The sequence below is a fragment of the Propithecus coquereli genome, unplaced genomic scaffold (genome assembly GCF_000956105.1).
Source record: "Propithecus coquereli isolate 6110/MARCELLA unplaced genomic scaffold, Pcoq_1.0 Scaffold595, whole genome shotgun sequence".
In the NCBI taxonomy this organism is placed as follows: Eukaryota; Metazoa; Chordata; class Mammalia; order Primates; family Indriidae; genus Propithecus; species Propithecus coquereli.
In genome coordinates this window covers 272,953-291,779 of record NW_012151896.1, presented here as the reverse complement: position 1 = coordinate 291,779, position 18,827 = coordinate 272,953, and the positions used below count along the sequence as shown (strand labels likewise).

At 43.7% G+C, this 18,827-nt stretch overlaps 1 protein-coding gene across 1 annotated transcript in view; it reads right to left on the bottom strand.

Annotated features, from left to right (window-relative positions):
• CHIA (chitinase, acidic) overlaps positions 1 to 16,992 on the bottom strand; it is a 55,378-nt gene extending 38,386 nt beyond the window's left edge. The window contains 4 exon segments of the mRNA XM_012659009.1: positions 12,510 to 12,695; positions 14,879 to 14,994; positions 15,840 to 16,025; positions 16,873 to 16,992. Of these exon segments, the coding sequence (XP_012514463.1) occupies positions 12,510 to 12,695; positions 14,879 to 14,994; positions 15,840 to 16,025; positions 16,873 to 16,992 (608 nt within the window).
• Positions 16,993 to 18,827: the final 1,835 nt, after the last annotated feature.

Here is an 18,827-nt window from a genome sequence, read left to right as displayed (position 1 = left end):
ACATCTTCCTCTAGAATTCTAATAATTTCACTCCTTAGGTTTAAATCTGTTACTCAGCGTGAGTTGATTTTTGTGAGAGGTGAAAGGTGTGGATCCTGGTTCAGTCTTCTACATGTGGCTATCCAGTTTTTCCAGCACCATTTATTGAATAGGGATTCTTTTCCCCAGTGTATGTTTTTGTCTGCTTTGTCAAAGATTAGATGGCTATATGAGGATGGTTTTATATCTGGGAAGAACCCATTAATGATCAAGAAACAATACTATCTTTATTTCATTTTATAAGAAGAAAAGATTGAGCTCAACCCCAAGAACTGTAATAATAAGCCCCATTATAAAGTAGCTTACACAATTCAAAATGGTTTATGTACAGTGGGCTATATTCTCTGTTTGGATAGTGAAGCGACTAATTGGCTATTTCATACACTCTTTGTCAGACAGAAGCACTAACTTTGCATTCATTCATTCTTTGCGGTAAGAACAAATGTCCCGCCTTAAGCAAAGGCATAAAGGGCCGTAGCCTACTCTTTTTGTCCCCAAATTCATTATCCCCTTTCCTCCTATTAATTTTCCTAATCCTATTCTTTCTTTTCTTCCCTAGCCCTCTACCCCTGAAGTGGCCTTCACTTGGTTCCTGTCTGCTGGGGAGGCTCATTTCCTCTGTGCTACTTCCCTGGGTCCAGCCTGCCTCGGGCCCTCCAGCATAACTACGTGGCCGTCAGACCCTGAGCCTAATGGGTGACAATTTCCCAGGGGTTCTTTCCCCTAGGCCAGCACCTCTTCCTGTTGCTATATTTCTGTGAACGGTTCCAAAGCTCTCCTGATCACTGAGGCTCTCACCACAGCAGTGTTTTGACTCATCCTCTTCCTCTGCTTTCCAGAACCCCTTGGTCATGACATCTACAGTGCTCCTCTTGTTGGTCCCAGAGTTGCCCCTCTCCTCAGAACCCTGCATTCCGCTCCCCACCACCACTGCTCTCAGAGCTCATCACTTGTGACAGCTTACTGTAGCATCTTTCTTTCCTTCTAAGTCTATTCTACAAATAGCCCCAAGTACCTGGGGGTAAGGGGTGGGGTTTGATGGCTTCCTTTTGCCTCATAAAGTCCTTTCTCCTTCACCTGTCATCAAGACTCCAAAATCTTGCCTCAATTTACCTTTCCAGCCTTGACTCCTGCTAGCCTCTCAGTTTAAATCTTACACTGTTCTCCAGGCTCAAAAATGGTCTCATCTCTGCCCTTTTGCTGAGGCCATTCCCTGTGTCTAGAATACAGAATATTGTCCTCTGTACTCACCTCCCACCACTATCTTGAAAAGCTCAGCTCAAATGCTTTTCTCCAGAGCACCTTCCCCAATCATCACAGCTGAAAGTGACCACCTTCCTCACCTCTGCTTCTCTGGCACCTTGTTTGTGCCATCCAGATAACTTATGCTTCTTCTTACGGAGCATTTGTAGGGAAGAAATGTGGAAGCAGTGGAAAGGGCCACACAAATTGAAGTTCAAATTCATGTTACCATTTAGGTTCAAATCCTTCCCACCACTTATTAGGTGTGGGAAATTGAGAAAGTTCCTCAATCTCAGTTTTCTAATTTTTGAAAGTGGGATACAAATGCCTACTTTTCAGGGAAGTTTTAAGCATTAAACAAACATTTATAAAGAATCAAGTGCATAATAAGCACTGCACAAATAATAATCATTATAGAATATTTGCACGTGTCTCCTTAAGAATACAAGTCAAAAAAGGAGAAAAAAGAATATCAGTCAAACCCATGTTGATTTCCACATTGCACCCTAAAATCTACTTCCTATGCAAAATAGACCCCCTGAATAAACATTTCTTGAGCACCAAATGAATTAATTTTAGTAGGAATAACTGTTGTATTTTATAGATAAAAAACCAGGCTGGTACAAGAGCATCTTCTAGGGGAGGGATCTTCTGATATCTTTAAAGTCAGACCTTGCAGAAGGTTGTCTAGACATGCGATCGACCTTAGCACAAGTGCTAAGAATTGCTGGATAGATTTTAGTTGAGCCTTCTTGCAGCTTGAGAAGGACTGCTGTAAAGCTCATAGCCATAAGAGAGAGGCACCGAGGCGCTGTGTACACTGGCTACATCTGTAGGAAAGGTAAGTGGTCTCTCTCATCCTTTACTCCAGGCCTCCAAATCACCACTGGTTTTTGCTGTGTCTCTCTAGCTGTGTTTCAGAATACTTAAAGCCTTCCTTGCACTTAAAAGTAAAATAAATGAGTCAGAGAGTGGTAGCCCAGAGGAGAAATGCTCTAATGAAGAGATAGAGTCTAGCAGGTGGTACTCGAATGTCGATTCACATGAGAAATCAGGTGGGAGGTATTAAAAGAAGGCATCCTTCTGGTAAAAAATGAGTCACCAGTTAGAAGAAAGAAAGGGAGGAGGTGCAGTCCCCATTCCCTATAATCTTGTAGTCAGATGCTGTAGCTTGCAGTAAACACCATGGGAATGCACCTATATCAAACTATTCATTTATGTCCATTCATCTATTTAATAATTATCTAATGAATGCCTGTATTGTGTCAGGTAGGTGATTGGCTATATAAGTAAACAGGACACGGGCTTACCATCACTGGTGCAGACAGATAAACAAATAGAAACTTGTGATATGGTGAATTAAATGCTACCAGGAAAGTTAGCTCAGAGTAACTAGCACAGCAAGTAAAAAGGAATCCAGGTTGAGGAGGGGACAGCCACACATCTGGATTTAAGGATTCCAAAGGAAATGGTTAAAGGCAGAGGGAGAGAATCAAGAAGATATTTTTGGAGAAGATTGTTTTTAGAATATTGTTTTTAGAATATTTAGCATTTAGCACTGAGGTGCAGTAAAGACAATGGAGAGTCAGGGGCGTGAGGCAAGCCCAGCAAAGTGATTATGCAAAAATTCACCACTAAAATGAATCAAATACAACTGTGGTGCTGATGGGATGGAAAGGTGTCTGAGACAGTGAAAGAAAGTGAGGTGTGCTTCTGAATATATAGAATACAAGAAACAGCTAATAATGTATCATTCTGGGAAATGGGATTGCAGAATAAGCCTGGATGATTGTGCAAATGGCCACAGTGCTTTTTAGCCTCTTGCATCAGGAGGTGGAGTTGCTGTGCCTAACCCTTCATTCTGGACTGGCCTTGTTATTTGTTTTGACAAATAGAGCGTGGGCTAGAGTAACATTGTGTGAATTCTGGGCCTGCGGTTCCCAACCCCTGGGACTGTTAGGAACAGGGCCGCAGAGCAGGAGATGAGTCGCGGGTGAGAGAGCGAAGCTTCATCTGTATTTACAGCCACAGCTCCCCAGCTCTCGCATCACCGCCCGAGCTCTACCTCTTGTCAGATCAGCGGCAGCATTAGATTCTCACAGGAGCATGAACCCTGCTGCAAACTGCACCTGCGACGGATCTAGGTTGCGTGCTCCTTGTGAGAATTTGTCCGAAACCATCCCTCACCCCTCGCCAGTCTGTGAAAAAATTGTCTTCCATGAAACTGGTCCCTGGTGCCAAAAATGTTGGGGACTGCTGTTCTGGGCCAAGTTCTGAAGAGGCCAGGCAGCTTTTGCTCTCACACTCTTGGAAAGCTGAGACTGCCATGTGACCAGAGCTAGCCTGAGGGAAAATGAGAAACATGTGGCCAGCCACTCCCAACGACCCTAGCTGACAGCCAGGCAACCCCCAAAAGCAGCCAGGTAGTTGACTGCCAGCTGACCGCAGATGCAGGAGTGAGTGCAGCCAAGACCAGAAGTGCCCTTGCTCAACCCAGCCCAAACTGCTGGCCCACACAATTGTGAGCTAAATAAATTGTTGTTGTTTTGGTTTTAATTTTAATTTTCTTAAACTGTGGTTAAAAAACACATAATATAAAATTTACCCTCTTACCCATTTTTAAGTGTACGGTTCAGTAGTGTTAACTATACTCACATTGTTGTGTAACACATCTCAAGAACTTTTTCATCTTGCAAAACTGAAACTCTGTACCCATGGAACAACTCCCCATTTTCCCCTCCCTGCATCCCCTGGCAACCAGCATTCTTTGTTTCCATCATTTTGACTACTCTAGATATCTCATGAAAGTAGAATCATACACTATTTGTTCTTTCATGGCTGGCTTATTTCTCTCAGGATGATGTCCTCAAGTTTTATCCATATAGTAGCATATGAAATTGTTGCTGTTTTAAGCCATTAGATTTTGGGGTGGTTTGTTACACAGCAAGTCAACTAACAAAAAAAGAGTGATCTCATTATGAAGCAATTCATATGAAGTGATTCATTATGTCTGGGGTGAGACCTTGAAATCTGGTGAAAAAACTGGTCTGGATATTGGTTGGAGTGAAAAGCAAGAGAAAAATATTTGCAATCCAAGCCTTGGGCTACATGACAAGACTTATGAACCAGGGTAAGGCCTGTGAGCTTTAGTCTATAGGCCAGTTCCCTAAACTGTCCTTCAGAATTGTGTTCATGGGTGTTGTGTTCATGATGAAAGGGTTTTCTGAATGTGTTGGAGAAATGCTGCATATGAGATGCCTCACTTGGAAAATCGCAATTCGTGTTGTATTGAGAGCCCTGAGAAGTCCTCTAGGCTTAACCTGCCATTTCCCAAATGTGTTTAATCCATAGAAGTTTTTTTAAGGATCTCGCATTACCACCCTCCAGAGTATAACAAGAAGGGGCTATAGTAGGCAATGTTTCACAAATTATTAAACTTTGGAACTCTTTTGCCATGTATGGTATATTTATTGATATCTTATAGTTCAAGAAACATTACAGCTCTGTCCAATAGAAATATAACAGGAGCCACATAGGTAATTCTACATTTTTCAGTAGGCATATTTAGAAAAGTAAAAAGAAACAAGTCAAATTAATTAAAAAATATATTTTATTTAATCTATCTAAAAATACTATTTCAATATGTGATCAGTATAAAAATCATTGAGATATTTTACTTTTTTCCCCCTCTACTAAGCCTTCAAAATCTGGTGTGTATTTCACACATATAATACATCTTAGTTTGAACGAGCCACACTTCAAGTGCTTAGTAGCCAACTGTGGCTAGTGGCTACCAAATTGGACAGCACAGCTCTAGAGAGACAAGCAGAGAGTTAAAACCTGCCTTTTACATAAGCTCCTCATAGGTTTGCTTCGATTGATGGCATTTTGGACTGAAGCCCTCCCTTTCTTTGGAGGGATGCTACAGGGAGCATCGTATGTAAAAATAGGCCTTTTTGTTTACTTTAAGGATGTCGATCCTCACATTGCACAGTGTTTTGTTTATAAAAATCCTGCAGGGAACTATATTCTGGTCTTAGAATCTAAAATATTTGTACTTGTTGGTTTGTTTCGATTTTCTAGACATTATAAATTGTGTACTTTTATTTCTCATTTTTCATTTGGCTACCAGAAATATAGAGCCAAATTTGTGGCCCATACATGACATGAAGATAGGATAGTATTTCTCAAAATGTATTTAGTTTGGCACTAGCTTGCAAAAAGCCGCTGTTATTCAGAGCACATTTTGTGAAATGCTGCTGCAGCTAATGGGACAGCCACCTGTCAGGCCCAAATGATTAACAGCGATTTTTTAGAAAATGGAGTGATGGAGTGAGGAACTGGAGACAGAACAACAGCGGAGCAAGTGAGTGTCAGTGGGAGGAACAGTGGGCAACGTCTGGGCGCCTGGTCCCACAGACTTGCCCACCTCCAATCTGAGCACCTACAGCTTCTCAGCCAGTAGGTTTAAAGACCCTGGGTGTCGCTCATTTGCCACCTGTTGCTGGAGATGGTGGCGGTTGCCCAGCTCCTGCCCTGGCCAGCAGTGGTGGCCTATGTTGGCTGTCAGGGAGGGAACCTCAGCAGCAAGTGGCCTTTGGAATCCTCAGAGCCATGGGTCCCCAGGGCCAGCCAGGTCTGCACTTCCCTGGTGAGTTTCCTGGGGCAGGCGGGGGCTCCCTCCAGCCACCTCCTTGCCCTGAGGGATCCTACGCAGTATTCCCTTGGATTCTGGCCAGCATTTGTCTGTCTTGGCAGTTCAAGCCACCTCAGGAATGTTGGATGCTTCTACAGAATTTTTGAAAAACTTTGACAACCTTTAGTGATGGATCACCCAGCCAGTGGGTGGATGAAGGGCTCAGGCAGCTACGAGAAATGTGAATTGCAGGAGGCATTGATCGCCGACACCTCCAACGTGCTGAGCGTTGTTTGACCGTCAATTGCTTCCAGAGTGTGCATCCCTCCATCCAGGGACAGGGATGAGGGTCTCCTCCCTAGGCCCACCCTACCCTGTTGCCCCTGTCGGGTCCCTCAGCTCCAGCAAAGGGGAGGCTGTGCCCCTTCCTCTCCCTAAGTGGAGACTTCGGCGCCTCAGCGCGGTCACCTAAGCTCAGCGCTCCTCCACTTGGACGTCTCTTGTTAGGAGTAGGGGCAGCAGAGGACGTGGGCGATGCTGGCGCCTTTCCGGCCACCTACCAGGCCCCTGTGGAGAGGACAAGGGTGGGGGAGACCAGACAGCCAGAGGCAGCAAAATGGCTCCAAGTCCTTGGATGGAGTACATTGAAGTCACAGAGGGGTCCTAAAACTTTGGCTGGTGCCACTTGACCTGCCCCACTCAGCTTTCCCCTCTGTCCTGAGATCTGAAGGCTGGCGCCTAGGCTGGGAATGAAGCGTGGCTTTCACTTGCAGTTGGGCCAAAGGGCAGCACAGAGGTTGAGTTAAAGTCCTGGACACCAGAGCCAGACAGCCAGCTTTGAGATGCGTTTTCAAGCTGTTTGACCTTCGTCTGGTCTCTTAGCATCTGTCAGTTTCCTGGTCTGTAAAGTGACCATGTAATAACCATGACTACCGCGTGGGGTCCTTATGAAGATTTAGTGAAGTGATGTTTACAGATGTTTACGGACAGGGCCTGTTCACGGAGTGCTAAGTGTCTTTTAAATCGGTAAAGCAGCAGGAAGGAACTTGGAGAGAGGACTGGGGGGATAGCAAGGAAGACCCCAGCTGGTCTTCCTCCCGGACTAGCCAGGGCAGTAAGATAAAGAACCATCAGGGTGTGGGGATTCTCAGGATTAAGACAGCGATCCAGACAGGGTACAGACAGCTCGAGTGTAAGCCACAAGGGTCACAGAGGAGTCAGGGGAACTCTGGGCCAGACACACTCTAATGGTTGTAAAATATACGCAAAGTATGTTGAATCCACAAGAGATTAAGTTTACATTCTTTTTTGTCATTAGTTCACAAAATGGCTACATGAGCACTTTGTGCAAATATAGGTTCTTCTTTTCTGCGGAATGTTTATGAGAACATTCAATGTGTAACGGAATGTCTGATCGACAATTCTGAGTCCCTTCTCATGACTCATCATACAGACCCAGACATATTTGAGGGTGTAAGGGGGCATTAAAATTATGTTAATTTTTGAAATACTTATTTTTGATTAAATGATGCTTTGTTATACTAATGGACTTATAAAATAGTTCTATTAAAGCTATTTTCAAAAATATATTTTTCTAAAATGTAAACATAAATATCTGTATAGTAAATAAAAATGTAAAATTCTAAATAATTATTCTTGCTACATATTCACAAACTTCAATCATTTTCTTGGTTCTATTTCTGATACTGTGACACTGGCATTTTTCTGAAGAATAGAGAGGTTTTTTCAATATGGTTTTATTATTTACACTTCTTTTCATAATATTGCCTACAATCTTTTTCAAAGTTAATTTTAATGGTTAATCAATTTAAAAATGCCAATGCCTCTTGTGTTAGTTTGCTAGGGTTGCCATAACAAAGTACTGCAGACTGGGTGGCTTAAACAACAGAAATTAATTTCCTCACAGTTCTGAAGGGTAGAAGTCCCAGTTTAGAATTGGTTTCTTCTGAAAACCTCTCTCCTTGGCTTGTAGATGGCCATCTTCTCCATGTGTCTTCATATGGTCTTCCCTCTGTGTGTGTCTGTGTCCTAATCTCCTCTTCTTACGAGGACACTAATCATATTGGATTAAGCCCACCCAAATGACCCCGTTTTACCTTAGTAAACTCTTTAAAAGCTCTATCTCCAAATACAGTCACATTCTGTGGTAGTGGGAGCTAACACTATAACATATGAATTTTGGAGGGACACAATTCAGCCTATAACATCTTCTGTTGGTTTTCTTTATGGACCAGGAAACTTTTAATCGAGAAATATTAATTCAGAAAAATTTCCTCTACAGATGCTCAGAGCAAATTCTGTTAAATGGGAGATATTCTCAATTCTAATTTTTTCTATTAAAATGTTTAAATATCTCAGCTCAAATATTTTATAGGTGCTCTTTTTGCCTCTATCCAGAGCACCTTTCTTTGACAGATATCTTTCTTTACAAGACAAAATTTGTCAAGTAAGTTATCTCTATGATTCTTTTAAATGTTTCACCACATTTATTTATTTATTTAATTTTTACAGTGTCCACCCAAAGTGGTGAACGTTTCACCAAATTTAAACGTTGCAAGCTCATAGGCCTCTTTGGTTTCTTTCCAATCTAATATAGCAATAAACATTTCTAATTAAAAATAGTTCATAAAGTAATTTATCCAAGAGATTCTTCCCACAAATTGAAATATTTCAAAATACAATTGTAGAATTTATATATTATATAGCATTTGAACACTTCTCATTTAATTTGTTCACCCCTTTCAAAGTCTTACTATTTGCAACATTCTTTTTTCAATAATATTAACTTCCTAAAATTTCGAAAGTTAAAGCATTTTGGAATTTCATTTGCTGGATTTTTTTTTTTTTTGAGACAGTGTCTTGCTCTGTCACCCAGGCTGGAATGTAGTGGCTTGATCATAGCTCACTGTACTCTCCAACTCCTGGGCTCAAGCAATCCTCCAGCCTCAGCTCCCCAAGTAGCTAGACCTACAGGTACACACCACCATGCCCAGCTAATTTTTAAAAAATATTTTGTACAGATTCAGTCTTGCTATGTTGCTTGGGCTGATCTCGAACTCCTGGCATCAAGTGATTCTCCCACCTCAGCCTCCCAAAGAGCTGGGATTATGGCCATGAGCCACTGTGCCTGACCTAACTTTTATTTTGAATGATAAAATATCATTGTTTTGTGGGTACACGTAAATGAGTGATTTATGGCCTACAACCAATTCCTAGGACATTGCTGCCCTATAGGTTTTGTTTTTAAATTGGAAAGAATACTGTTTTATGGTTTTGCATAAAGTTATACTTTATCAATATTTGAATTCTCCATTATCACCACAAAATAAGTAATTTTCAATGCTGAACTTTTTAACTGAATTTATAATAGCATTTAAAATAATGTCAGATATTTCACATTGCTATGGTTTGCATGTGTCCCCTCCAAAATTCAGGTGTTGCCAATGTGAAAGTATTAAGAGGTGGGGCCTTTAAGAGGTGATTACGCCATAAGGATTTCTCCCTCATGAATGACATTAAGGCCCTTTTAAAAGAGGCTTCATTCAGCAGTTCAGCTAGCTTGCCTCTCTGCCTTTTGCCATATGAGGAACGTGGCAAGAAGGACCTTACCAGACACCAAACGCTATTGCCTTGATTTTAGACTTCTTAGCCTCCAGAACCGTGAGAAATAAATTTTCCTTCTTAATAAATTACCCAGTCTGTAATATTCTGTTATAGCAGCACAAAGGGACTAAGACATTTAGAAAGAATATTATTTTTACAATGTGCTCCATCAATATTTGAGTTCATGTTATCATTATAAAAATTATTAATTTTCACTGTTGAATTTTTAAACTGAATTTACAATAGCATTTATGATAACGTCAGATGTTTATCCTTTAACAAAATTAACCACCAAAAAGCTTTAGTTTGAGTTCATAAACTGGCTGGTAAAAGAATCCAACCACCTAGCCATTATTAGAATTAATTTACCTGATTTTCTGTTCGAAGTATATGATGACATTGATATAAATTTGGTATTATTTAAAAGCTTGTGAAGTTGTTCTGCAAATAGAGCTTCACTTTTGTACATGTACACACACACACACACACACACACAACCTGGAATAGAAGAGAAAAATTAATTTGGATCATCAGTCATTTGGTCACCTAAATGAAAATTTATGCTTTACTAAGTGTCTTAGACTATTTGGGCTGCTATAACATAATACTGTAAACTGGGTAAATTGTGAAAAACAGAAATTTATTTCCCACTTTGGAGGCTGGAATCCAAGATCAAGGATTGGAGTGATTCAGTATCTGGTGAGGGCCCATTTTCTGGTTTATAGATGGTAACTTCTAGCTGTGTCCTCACACAGTAGAAGGAGCTACCTAGCTTCTCTGGGGTCACTTTTATAAGAGCCCTAATCCCAGTCACCTCCCAAAGGCCTCACTTCCAATACCATCATCTTAGGGGTCAAAATTTCAATGAATTTTAAGGAGACACAAACATTCAGGCAATAGACCTAGTGATAGAAAAAGCACTTTTGGCACCTACCTTTTTGAAATCATCATCTTTATGCAAAATCCTCTTAAAATAATTACTATTTTTGAAGTAGATGCTTATGTTTGTTCAGCAGATTTATGTCTTTTGGTTTTATGCCATATCTAACAGCCCTGTGGTAGATGGTAAATGTTAACCAACATCATATGCAAGTTATGTTAATATATTCATCATCAACTTTCTTAGAAAATGGAAATTCATTACTTAATTTTTCATTATATAGGCATTTAAGTTTTTTAGCTTATTGCTGACAAAAGCACTTATTTGCACAACCAAAAGTGCTGCCAAACAATAAAATAATTGGTTGTAGATCTATACTACACAATAAATGACAAAACTCTCATAGCAAGAGCATTCACACTACTCTCTACAAGCTCAATGGTATGATGGCTTGGCTTCTATTTCCCTATTTGTATTCCACATACTCCTAACCTATAATTTCTCACTGATCCCACCAACTGGTGGTCTGATGGCTTTGTGCATCTCACAGGCCATGGCACAACTGGCTGGTCCACCAGCATTATCAGTACCTCCCCCAGCAGTCCTGGGAACCAAAGGAGATAGCTATCCCTAGCCACTTCCATCCAAGCACATGTCAGTTTATTAGCGAGCACTCAGCAAGTGGTCATTGAAAGGAGGGCTATAATTTAAACTTTGTCAGAAAATGGCCAGGGAAAAAGAGAGGTTATCACTAGTAAATGTTCAGATTTAACCACATATTAAAGAATTCTGTTTACAGATGATGTCAGAAAGTAGAAAGTGGAGATGTATCAAATTCATTCCATATAACTTTAATACCATAGTAATAAAAATATTTTATAATAAAATTTTTAAACCTGCGCAATTGCTAAATGAATGGGAACTGGAACAATGGCTAATCGGGACTATCCCAAAAAAACAGAGATGTACAGACATCCTGCTCATACTCCAGCTTGCCAGATGGGAGGGATGGGATAAACTTCCAGAGATTCTGTTTACTGATGATGCCAGTTTTGTCAAAAGGGTATAATCTACATATTCTCCAACTCCCAATAAACTGGTTAGCATGGCTGAACAAAGAGGTGGTGAACCGCATTCTTCCTCATCTTCTTTGGCATAGTCACTGGTTTGAGGAAGGGCAGAGGCCAAGCTCTGGAGGTGGTAGGAGAAGGAGGACCTCTAATCCCTGCTGTAACATGGCTTTTCATTTAGCTCTCTTGTTGCCTTCCCTAAGGGAACTGAAGGGTACCTTGGGATGTGGTGTGGCAATAAAGATTATAATGAACTAATTTTTTTTAAAGTGAGGTAATCTTTTTTTTTCTTTTTTATTTCAGCATATTATGGGAGTACAAATGTTTAGGTTACCTATATTGCCCTTGCCCCACCCTCGAGTCAGAGCTTCAAGTGAGGTAATCTTGAAATCATTGGTGATAGTCTTTTTTTCCTACGCGTGTGTGTGCAGACGATCCTGCAGGTGGCCCATCATGGTCTGTCCTTAAAACAACAAGGAACAGTCCTTGCTTAGGACTGTTTGCCATAGAGTAGGGACGTGAGTAAAGTTGGTGAAGAAAGAGTTCCTGAAGGAGATGATGCCATAAATTAAGTGTTCTGAGTCCAGCCACTCTTCTAGGTCCTTCTGTAGGACCCTTTGGAGGCATATTTGTGGGAAAGAGAAAGGGTTTAATCCCTGTTGCCCCTAGAGCCTGTTTCGTCTCCCCTGCTGCTTCAGGAGGGGCCCAGAGTACGTGAACTTCCCACAGAACTGCTCAGAGAGGTCCCAACCACCGGCCCCTCCTTCTCTCCCAGCCTCAACCTCTGGGCACATCCTGGGAGCACATGGACAAGGGGGGGCAATAGGAAGGTGGGGGTTGTTGTTTACATGCGAGTCAGCATCATGCAGATTAATAAATCAAAACAGAAAACTTGGCACTCAGATGCAAAACTTCCCTTTAATCATCCTTCTCGCCTACAGTCCCCAAGGGACCCAACAGGTGGATGACTTAAGCCCAGTTACAGCAACAGCAGCTGGTGTCAAGGACCAGGCCTGACTGACAAGCCTCCTTATAGGTGTGGCCATTCACACAGTTGTAGAAGGCGCACTTGTTGGTGGGGCTGGGATAGAGACCATTGGACTTCCCAGTACAGAATCCACAACCGCTATCACTGCCACTGTGGGCGCCGCAGTGACCATGGGGGCCAAGCTGGTGCCCAGGGTAGGGGTAGGCACTCTGCAACCTGAAGAGAGAAGGAAAAGGTCGCTATATGTTCAGGAGTGGTTTCCTTTCCCAGGACGAGGATCATGTCTGTAAGGTCATTGTGGGTTCCTCTTAGTGCACATCCTGCCTAAACCAGTGGTTAATGCTCTGAGCCTGAATCAAGGATACCCAAGTTCACAGCCTGGCTCTATCATAAGCTATGTGACCATGAACAGGTATTAATACTTCTCTGAGTCTCAATTTCCTCCCTGAAATGATAGGATGATAGTATTGGCTCTTAGAATATTAGGTATTTTCCAATGTGGGTGGTATATAACATAGTAAGTGCGACGTAATTATTAATTTTTATTTTTATGTAGACTAATATCACCTTTCACCAAGAGTGCCTATAAGGATTACATGAAATCCAAAAGAACCAGCTGGCCTGACATAGAGTAACCGTCCAACCACCAGCTTCCCTGCAGCTTCGCAGCCCCTCTTGATTCCTGGACTTGCCCATGGGACTGGGACAAAACTGCATTGAGACCAGCTGTAGCTCTGCTTTTCACCTTGGTGCAGGTATAACTGGACCTCTTCAGGGTTCTCCCTCTCCTTTCCCTTTCCTTGTCCCCTAACTTTTTAATCCCTCCCTTGCTTGTCTTCTCTGCTCCACAAAGGTCATTAAGGCTGGAGCTGAGCAGGTAAGAACAGGGAACAAGGTGTTCCCCTACCCAGGCTCTAGCGTATTCAGTTCACTTTACTGAAGCTCCCCTGAGTGGAGGAGAACCCTCCACAATATTGATAGGACGTCTGTCTCTCACCAGGGCTGTCACTCACAAGCTGCCTCCTAGAAGGCCACCTGGGTCTTGCTTTCTGGGTCCTAAATGCCAATTCCACAAGGACATGCAAGGGCAGCTGGAAGATCTGGAGGAGGCCTTCCTTGATGGCAGGGTTAGAGGAGCTCTGGTCTTTTCTTCTTCCTTAACCATGTCTAGTTTTCTATCTCTTGGGTGGTAAGTCATCACTACTTACTGGGAGTGGAGACACCAAGTGCAGCTTTGAGGGCATTCGTGAGAGAGTATTTGCCTTGTCCACAGAAAGTGCTTCTTCCTTAACCATGTCTAGTTTTCTATCTCTTGGGTGGTAAGTCATCACTACTTACTGGGAGTGGAGACACCAAGTGCAGCTTTGAGGGCATTCATGAGAGAGTATTTGCCTTGTCCACAGAAAGTGCCTGCAAAGTCACCCAGGTCAATGGCCCAGACTATGGCCCCTCCAAAGCTGTTCTTTGGCAGCCATTTGGCCTGTAGGAGAGAACCAGGAGGCTTGTGGGTTGTCCTTGCACCAATGCTGGAAGCACCTCCAGCAGGATAGCGGAGAGGATGATGATCCAGTCATGGAGAGGATGGAAGGGGAGTGGCTTTCTTACAGTGACTTTGAGGGATTCATGGACATATTTGTAGGCAAGAAAGGACTTTAGGACCACTAAGTCAGGGAGAATGAGTGTTGGGCCCCAAGCAGCTCTTTCCCCTCTGCCCTCTGTTATCATCAATCACCTTCTGAGAAGCTTCCTCTGAGCTTCAGGTACTCTGAGTGGAGTACCATAGAGATATAGGGTCTTTCACACAGCAAAGTATAATATCTGGGCAAAGAGAGAGGGTCCCAGACAGGAAGGGTGTAGGGTGTAGGGTGAAGGGCCTTGAGGTTGGTGAGCAGTAACTACACCCTCCCAGACCTGAGCATATAAAGGCCAGTGGGCAGAAGCCACACAACCCGGAGGAACTCTGACCTCCTGGTTTAACTCAGCCTGTATGAACTTGTTATAGGCGGGAGAAAGCAAAGGAGAGGAAGAGACCCTGTGGTCCACACCATGGTCCTTGGAGTGGGGAAGAATGCCTGCCTCAGGAAGCATGAATTGAAGAGCTGCATCAGGACAAGAGCAGAGCCTGGGAGGGGGCCACAGGAGAGTCTCCAGAAAGTGGGATGGAGGAGAAAGCGCAGGAGCTGAGGGGAGGAAAGAAGCCAACTGCAATTGAAAAGAGCTGAAGGGGCTGCTCCAACTGCCAGGCTCTGCAGCTGGGTCACTGGCTCACCTGGAAACTTCAGGGCCTCCCTGGGTCTTGCCTCACCTTGTCTCACCTCCCTTAGGTGTCTCCTGTGGTTGTAACTCAAGTCCCCTACCTCTCCCCAGTCATGTAGAAGGAAGGGTGTGGAGGGCCTCACCTTGAGGGCAAGCTCTTGGTGTTGTCATACCCAATCCACTGGTTTCCCCTATAGACATAGTGCCCCTCCTGGGGGGCATTCCACACCTCCGTGCCTCCTTTCAGGAAGGAGCAGACCTGGGGCAGGCACAGCACGAGTACGCATGACTCAGATGGGCCCTGCTCTGCTCAGGCCTCTTCTCCGTCCTCCCTCCCTCTCCTTCCTGGGTTACACACCCCACCCCACCCATCTTTACTGGAAATAAGAGCAGCTGGTTCCAGTGTCACCTAGATTCCTGCCTTGCTTTTCCTGTCCAACAGGACAGCAGAGTACACTGGCTAGAGAGATGAGACATTAATTCCAGTCCTGTGCCTGCCAATAAGCTCCTGCACGACAGTGGACAAGGCAGCTTCTTTGTGCTTTGTGCCCCAGTTCCCCTTTGAAACACATTTGCCTGCTTCTCTTATTTGAAAGAGTTTTTGCCTCCAAGGAACTAACAAGGGCACAGTAGAGCATAATGGTTAATGTCTGAGGTTCTGGAACTAGACAACTTAAGTTTGAATCCTAGCTGTGCCACTTACTAGTTCTGTGACCGGAAGCAAATCACTTAACCCCTCTGTGTCTCAGTGTCCTCTTGTGCAAGACAAGGAGCGTGCTGGTACTTTATTGTTTGTTGTGAGTGTTAAATGAGACAATGTATGAAAATCACTTAGAATATAGCTTGGCTTTCCCTTTGCACTCAGTAAGTATCAGCTAGTACTAGTATTAAAGATGCACATTTGCTTTAAAAGGTTAAAATGTAATATGTTTTATCAATCATTTATTCTACCTTTCTCTTCCTACCACGTATATTCAGAGCAGTCAACAACAGGGTACCCTGTATTAGATATCAGAGTATAGACTTTCTCTGTGGACATATCTTCAATCTTGGGAACAGAGAGAGTGGGTCTCTCTGGTCCTCTGGGTCCTCTGAGGAAATTACCTGAAAGTAGGCAAGAGTCCAAGCCTCCTGAGTATAGGGCCCAGCATTCCCAGGGCCAGAGATGGGAGCATCCAGGCCGTGGTTGGCAGGATTAGTGAGAGTGAAGGTGTGGGCATATGCCCCAAAGCCCACCATCAGCTTCTCAGCAGGGGCACCATGGCCCTTCCAGTAGTTTGTCACATAATCCTGAAAGTAAGGTGAGGAAGACGCCCTTAGGAAGCAGCCACGTGTGTGGCCAGAGGCCTTGGAGACCATGTTTTCTGCCCGATTCCCTTGTATCTCCAGGTACGACATCCAGTCAAGCCCCTTCCACAAACCAACCTCGTAGAAAGGATGGAACATCATCCCTTCTAGAACTAGCAGTTAGAGGCATCCTTGGTCAAGAGGTCCATTGCTTAGGTAGCAGGGCCCAGTGTCAACTAGGGATGAAATGCTCTCTTATCCTCCTTCTCCACACACTGGACTCAGCATTTGGGGCATGACTGAAGTTCAGCCATGCATCTACTTGTCTTCCCAACTGGCTTACTATGGTGCTCAAAATTGTTTGAGCATGGACATTCATCCAGGAGACTTTTAAATCCCTGGTTGAAATCTTCACTGAAATCACATCTAGCCCATTTACCCACCTACTAATTATTAAGCAGACTCATTATTACAGCTGTCTAAGCCATACAAATTAGGAAGATAAGCCTCGTGGGATAGGAAGAGGGTGAAGGGAGGCAAGGAAGAGTGGGAACAAGGTAGATCATGAAATGTGCTCCTAGCGTAAATGGAAAAGATACTTTTAAAAATTCTCCAATGTTTGGGATTATCCCAAACCACTATTCTTCTTCCTTTTTTGTGAAAGATCAATGGATACCATTATCCTACGATATCTTATTTATCTTACCAATTAGTCACAGGGGCAGGGAGGTAACATGAGCTGTCCCCTCAAGATTCCTTGGCCTTCCTTTCAGACCTGGGCCAGGGATCCCATGATATCCTTTGAAGATACCTGCTAGGGCCGGCTTCCTGAATCCACTTCTTCACTCACTACATTAAAGTATTTGCAGTCTCCCTGGTTGTTGGGTCCTGCAAACAGGGAGCTGTCCTCTCCTGTGAAGCCCTCCCAGGAGCCCCTTAGGTCGCAGGTCATCACATTGATGAGGTCCATGTACCTTATGTGGTTGGGGGAGGGCACAAGAGAACAGAAATGACTCAAGGAAAATCACACTTCTCCATTCCACTGCCCCTAAAGCTCCTAATCACTACCAAACATGTTGTTTGTAATTATGCCATAAGGATTCCCTAATGCATTAGTATTCTTTATTCCATTCTCCCTCACCTTTCTCTCAAGAGCACCTAGTATATAGAAGGCACTCAAACCCATAATCAATATCTGGCTGCCCTCAGACCTTTAGGAGTTGTAGAAGCTTGAGACTCAACTAACTTTCTCCAACTAGCCTTTTACTGTAGAGAACCTTGGAGATAGATTTAGAAACAAGGTCACAGTTCATGCTGCCTTCCCCTGACTCTTCCCCAGGCATTAGGGTGATTTTATCCCTTTGAGATAGAGCCCCCTCTATCCAGGGTACCTGAGCATTGGCCACTGGTATCTGGGTGTTTTCCAATACCTGGCAAAGGTCCCAGGGTCACTTAGCTCTGAACGTGGGCTCTGGGGTTTACTTACTTAGACATCTCAGGATCTGGTAGGCAGTCTCAATGGTACCTCTGCCAGCTGACACAGCAGCAGAAATCAGCAGTCTGGGCTCGTTGCTCTGGGTGGCCTCTTGCTCAAAAGCCTCATACATTTCCTGTGAAACAGAGGACACTGGACTCAGCCTGGAGGAACCAGTGGGCATGTGACAAGGTCACAGCTCTTAAGAAAGATGTGAAGTGCTCAGTTTAGAGTCCTTTGGTCCAAAAGCTGTTGTTGGTCTCTGGAGACAACAGTGAGTTGTTTCCCAAAAACTTGAAAATGATAGGAATTTGGTCATGCTGTGAGAGTTAAACTTTAAAATGAACAAATAGTGTCCAGAGCAGAAAAATAAAAAAAAGAAAGGATATATTAAAGAGACAAAAATGGCTCCCAGTCCTGCAAACTGCGTGCAATTGAATCTAGTAATCAGAAAAATCAGTCATGGAAGAAGAGGACGTAAGAACATCAAAGCAAACATTGGTCCTCAAAGTTACATTGATCACTGTAAATCTATGAACTTTCACTATGCTATCCTACTCCAGTCTCTGTGACTTGGCTGATGTGTTTTCCCTGAAAGAGAGATCTGATTTTATACTAAAGAAATCAGGCTTTGAGCTGGAAAGGCTGAGATCCACGTCCTCCACTGGGGTGTATTTAGCCTCTCTCAGAACCCCTCTTCAGAGAGAGGCCTTGTCCCAGTTCAGGCAGAGATGATGTGTGTGCAGAGGCAGGGGTTCACATTCTCAGGCACATAGTGGGCAATCCCAAGGCGGTACTGGCTCTAGTTGGTCAAGTAACAATTTTGGTTGCTGTTCCTGGAATGCCAGGGAAGTAAGAGACGGGCCCTGCCCTGGCTAATGTCTCCCAATCCATACCCTGCAGCCCGCACCCACACAAGGGACACTTACCCAGCCACAGCAGGAGGGCCAGCCCTAAAGAAGAATGGAGACCTTGGTCAGAGGGTGTCAGGGTCATCCTTTCCTTGGCTGGGAAGGAGCAGTCCTGGCCAGCAAGTGGAGAAAGGGAGCTGGAGCCTAGTGCTCCCTCTGCTCCAAAAATCCCTTCCCAACACAAGCTTCTGCGTGATGCTTTTGGAGCAGGTGGCTAATTTTGACATCCAGATGGCTACTTGGAAGCTCAGATGATGGTGCACAGCTCGGGAGCCAGGAAGATCTGTTGTTTTTCTTTCAACAAACCCCTATTTAGAACTGCGTGCTAGAGAGCAAAAGAAAAACTAAATGGGGTCCCTGCCCTCGAAGAGTTCACAGCCCATCAGGGAGAAGTCACACCTATAAGCACATAGGTGCAAT